Source organism: Monoraphidium neglectum (assembly GCF_000611645.1).
Source record: "Monoraphidium neglectum strain SAG 48.87 unplaced genomic scaffold scaffold01297, whole genome shotgun sequence".
NCBI lineage: Eukaryota > Viridiplantae > Chlorophyta > Chlorophyceae > Sphaeropleales > Selenastraceae > Monoraphidium > Monoraphidium neglectum.
In genome coordinates, this window is record NW_014012331.1 from 3,654 (window position 1) to 8,278 (window position 4,625).

At 62.6% G+C, this 4,625-nt stretch overlaps 2 protein-coding genes across 2 annotated transcripts; both read right to left on the bottom strand.

Annotated features, from left to right (window-relative positions):
• Nucleotides 1-222: 222 nt before the first annotated feature.
• Nucleotides 223-2,146, bottom strand: MNEG_7371 (hypothetical protein; the record flags this gene model as incomplete). Its single annotated transcript, XM_014044153.1, has 6 exons — nt 223-528; nt 756-867; nt 1,077-1,149; nt 1,499-1,547; nt 1,707-1,763; nt 1,989-2,146. Coding segments are annotated over 6 exons (755 nt in total), but the record flags the coding sequence as incomplete, so codon positions are not given.
• Nucleotides 2,147-2,523: 377 nt separating this feature from the next.
• MNEG_7372 (hypothetical protein) lies at nt 2,524-3,561 on the bottom strand (the record flags this gene model as incomplete). The annotated part of the gene is made up of 3 exons (XM_014044154.1): nt 2,524-2,699; nt 2,980-3,052; nt 3,241-3,561. The coding sequence occupies 3 exons, from the start codon at nt 3,559-3,561 to the stop codon at nt 2,524-2,526; spliced, it is 570 nt and encodes a 189-aa protein (XP_013899608.1).
• Nucleotides 3,562-4,625: the final 1,064 nt, after the last annotated feature.

Here is a 4,625-nt window from a genome sequence, read left to right on the forward strand (position 1 = left end):
AGGTCGGCAGCATTCTCACTCACACCACAGCACCTTGGGCCCAGGGGGACCACACCAGTTGCTCTGAGCGCGGCAGGCAGTGGAACGGGGTTGAGCTGCTCATCATGCGTCATGCCTGCCCTCGCTTGGACGACGACATAACCAAAGCACCGGTTTGACCACTCCCTGCTGCCACATCCCGCTACCTCCGAACACCTACACAAGAGTGACATCAGCGGTTACTTGCGCGACTTGCCGCCGAGCTTCTTCCTGCCCTTCCCCTTCCCCTTCTTCCCCTCAGCCTTGCTGACCCCGCCGCCGCCAGGCCGCCGCTTCCCGCTGCCGCCGCCGCTGGCTTTGCTCCGCCGCATATTCTTCCCGCGCTTGCCAAACTTGCCGCGCTCCTGCAGCCGCTGCCGCTCGCGGTCCTCCCGCTCCTGCTGCCCGTTGCTCTCGCCACCGCCCTGCTGGTCCTCACCGCCGCCCTCCTCGCCCTCCCCATCCTCGCCGCTGCCGCCGCCGCCGCTGCTGCTGGCAGGCTCGTCGTCACTAAGAGGGGCGGGGCGGGTGTGGCGCTGCGACCGTCACAACGCGCGAGGCTGGCGGCACAGCCTGCGCCACAGGCGCGAGCGTGACAATCCACACACCTCAATGCGACCCTGCAGGCCCTGAACATTAAGATGAACCTGTTTGCTATCACCCAGCATCACACCATCCTGCACACGGCCGCGGCCAACGCGCAGGAAGGCCCCACGACGCAACAGTGTTGGGCGCACCTGTCACCCCGCAGGTTGAGCACCGACACAGTTGTAGTGACGCCAGAGCCGCTATACACCCTGACCTGTGCCCGCTTGTCCTCCGACGGGTCCGCCGGCGCCCCGCGCTCGCCTGGCGATGCACAGCAAGGGGGCCGCAGCGCCCAGGCACAAACGCGCGTGAGGGGTCCAACAGCGTCACTGAGATTGGGATGGGCGCCGACAAGCTCGAGGCGGCAGGTGGACGCAGGCCACCACTGTTTGTGGGTCAAACACAACAAGCAAGGGACGGAGCAGGACAAGGGACAGAGCACGCCGCAGCTGAGCAGCTGCCGGGCCCACCCTCGTCGTCGCTCGATGACGACACCCCGTAGTCATCAGGTAGGTTGAGCTTTTTCTTCAGCTCCTTGAGGCGCTGCGTGTGTCATGTGTGTGTGCGTGTGTGTGTGTGTGTGTGCGCGCGTGTGTGTGTTGGCGTTTGTGTGTGGAGGTGATTGTGTATGCGCGTATGCTGGTGCGCACATGTGTGTGCGTGTTTGTGTGTCGTTGTGTGTGTGTGTGTGTGTGTGTGTGTGTGTGTGTGTGTGTGTGTGTGTGTGTGTGTGTGTGTGTGGATGGTGGGGCATGATTTGTGAACCCAGCACATGTCATCTGCGGGATGCAGGGTGAGCTGCTGCATGGGGTGTGGGATTGGCAGCTTCCCCCGCTTGTCCCGTAGCTTCCTTGTGCCAGCGCAGACCCCAGGGGAGGCCCATGCGGCGCACCTCTGACCGCTCCTGCGCCCGCTCCTTTTTTGCCTTGATTTCTAGATGTCTGATGTGAGGGGGGGAGACAGCGACGAATACGCGTGGGCATGACACGCCGTCCGAGCAGGCAAGGCGCCAAGCGTCTCGAGCCCTGCCGCCACTTGAAGCGAACGCGCGTCAGCAGGGGCGCCGAAAAAAGGTCCCGCCGCCCGCAGCACAAGCTCACTCTTGTGCGTCTTTTTTCCGCTGCAGCTTCCGCTTCCTGAAGCCAGTAAGGTAATCCCTGGGGACGGGAGAAAGCGGCAGTGACAGACGTGAAGTAGCGGGAGCAGTGCCGGGAGAGCCCTGCGGTCGACAACAGCGCTGTCCTGCAGTCCTGTTATGGCTGGAAGAGAACAAGTGCTCGCCTGCACTGATACTTTGCAGTTGTCATGGCATGCGCAACGGGTGCCCGCGGCGTGTGCAGCTGCATACGTCAAAGTGCGTCGGCGGCCGCTGCGGCCCTCACTTGTGGCCTTTCGGGTCGAACACGACCTCCTCGCCCCGCTTCCTGGCCTTGGCCTTTGAGAAGTGATTTATACGTTCTTTCTCATGGCTAGGAATTGACTGATTGAAAGCGAGTGCATCGTGCTCGTAGATCGGCTTCGGCCGGAACTTGCTCTTCATCGTGTGCAATAGGCGACACCGAGTTGCGAAGTGTTTCGCAAGAACGTCAATTTGTCAATGACAAGTGTTGCGCAACCAGGTCCTTTTGGCGAGCACGCACACCCGTCCCCCGGCGCCGCTCGAGTCTCAGAATGCGTTTGCCGCTGATGCCTTGCTGCGAGCCTACGTGTGCCACCTGCCAGCGCTACTTGGCAAACTGGGTGTCCATCAACTGCCACCATCATCTCTACGATCATGGACAATGTCCTCTCACGTGAGCTTCTTACACTGCTGCGTCGCGAGGACACCCAGCGCCTGACCTGTGGGGGGCCGGGCGCCGCGAGCGCGCCGCCCCGCGCCCCATCCGCCCGCCGATAGCACAGGAGTGCCTCACGCCGTCAGAACTTCATCTTGACGCGTGTGTCCTTGCCCAGCTCCTCGTACACGCGCGTCACCAGCTCGGGCGCGCGCACGTTGACGGTGACGGACAGGCTCACGTACTTGCCCCCCAGCCGCTGCTTGCGCTTCACAGCGCCGTCGGCCAGGGGCAGGGGCGTCTCCGTCAGGCGCGCCACTGCGCAGCGAGGGCGTTTGAACGGCAAGATCTTCAACTTTTTGGGCAGAAGGGGAGGATTCATCACGTTTGTACACGTTCAGTTTGCAGCCTGCGCCGACGTCTGGTGGTTGGTCACTGCGCCGGCGCTCGCTCAGGACTAGCCATGACATGCCAAACGGTCACGAGACTCCGTCCCCTCTCCTCACCATGCCGTCTGTCCTTTCATAATCCCCTTTGTTGATGAATCATGCTGAACACCAGTGAAATCCCCACCCCCCCTGCTGCCGCACGCCCTCACCAGTGGCCACCATGTCGTCAACAAACTCTGCATGCTCCCCACTGCTGCAGCCGCCCGCGGACGCGCCCACCACCTGCGCCGCAAACGATGTGTGCGTGTTGTCTCAAACATACCAAGAGCGGGCCCGCGACGCCGTGGCGTGTGCCACGCCAGGACGGCTGCTCCACGCCGGCGCCCCCGCACCCATTCTCCTTCTCCATCCAGCTGTATTCCAAAAACCCTTCTCCAAATTCGTCTGTGACACCCGCCCCCCACACACACCTGGAAGGTGTAGTCGGCGGGGAAAGTCACCAGGGACCCCAGCAGCACCCCCGGCGCCCTCTCCGTGTTCTCCTCCCAGGGCTTGGGGTCCAGGTCGCCCCTCAGCGCCGCCAGCTTCACGTCAAAGCGCGTGGCCCCCAGCCCGTTGACCACGCGGCCCGTCTTGCCGTCGATGAGGAGGCCGTCGTCCCCCAGCTGCAGGTCTGCGGAGTGCGGTTTCGAGGAGGGCGAGGCGGCGTCACGCTGCAGAGGAGATGACGCAGACGGTCCTTGCGTCACCTCGATATCGATATCATGCAGCAGAGCGCTGGGGTCGCCCATGATGCAGCTCATATGGTTTGCAAGCCCATGGAAGCAGGTGAGGAACAGCAGTGGAACGGGCTGAGCGGTGGAACAGGCGAGAGACGTGTCCCGGACGCAGCGGCCTGGCAGTGGCCCGAGGCGGTGTCACCTTTCAAGTGGTCGGGCAGCTCCCCGGCACTCAGGTGGTCGGGTGACTCCGGGTTGAGGTGCGTCAGCGGGACGTCCTTGTTGAAGCGCAGCTTGCTGGCGCTCACGCTGCCGTCGTCCAGGCTGCTGTCAGCAGCTGCCCTGCTGCCGTCGCCACCGCCATTGTCACTGGCTGCTGCCGCAGCGCACCATGGTGTTCGCTGCTGATTGTGGGTTTGTTGCTGCTGCCGCCGCTGTTTGGTGAAAAGGCTGCGGGTGGTGGATGCAGCAGGGCGTGGCGCGCCACTGCAAGTGCTGCGCCCAGCATGAGCGGCGCGATGCCGCTGCATGCCGGGGCATGAAGCTGATCCTAGCATTGCCAACAGTGTTGATCGTTTGGTGTGCTGCCAATGTGAGTTGCACGACGACTGCAATGACCGTGCTTCGAGTTCGTGGCTGCCAAACGAGCAGCGAGGTGGCACAGGCGGGCCACTGTCGGATTATAAGAGGGGCGGAGGCGGTGAGTTCAAAAGCACGAGTCTGATTGTCTCAGAATGTTCGAAGGGGCCTTGCATTGTTACGCACCCAGTGGGTCACGCGGTCAACATGGGCGCTTGTGCGTGTGTGCAGCCCAGACGTCCGCTCTCATAGGAGGCGCGACCCTTTGTTGCACGATTGTCAGTGAGTAGCGTACACCATACACATATGCCCGTACCTTCCCGTACTTGGTGCTAGCAAACCCTGCATGGCCAGCCTCAACGTGGATCCACCGTACAGTAGCTCCTGTCCAGCACACCACGAGGGCGCCCTCTTTCAGCGCTGCGCTCCCCGACCACCGGCAAATCCAAGGCGCCAGATTCACAGCTTTACTCAATCAAAAAAGGGTCTGATGTTCATCAAATCTGAACCGCATACAAGTGCTGTGCAGGCACGCATGTGAGCTGTCTGCATGCTGC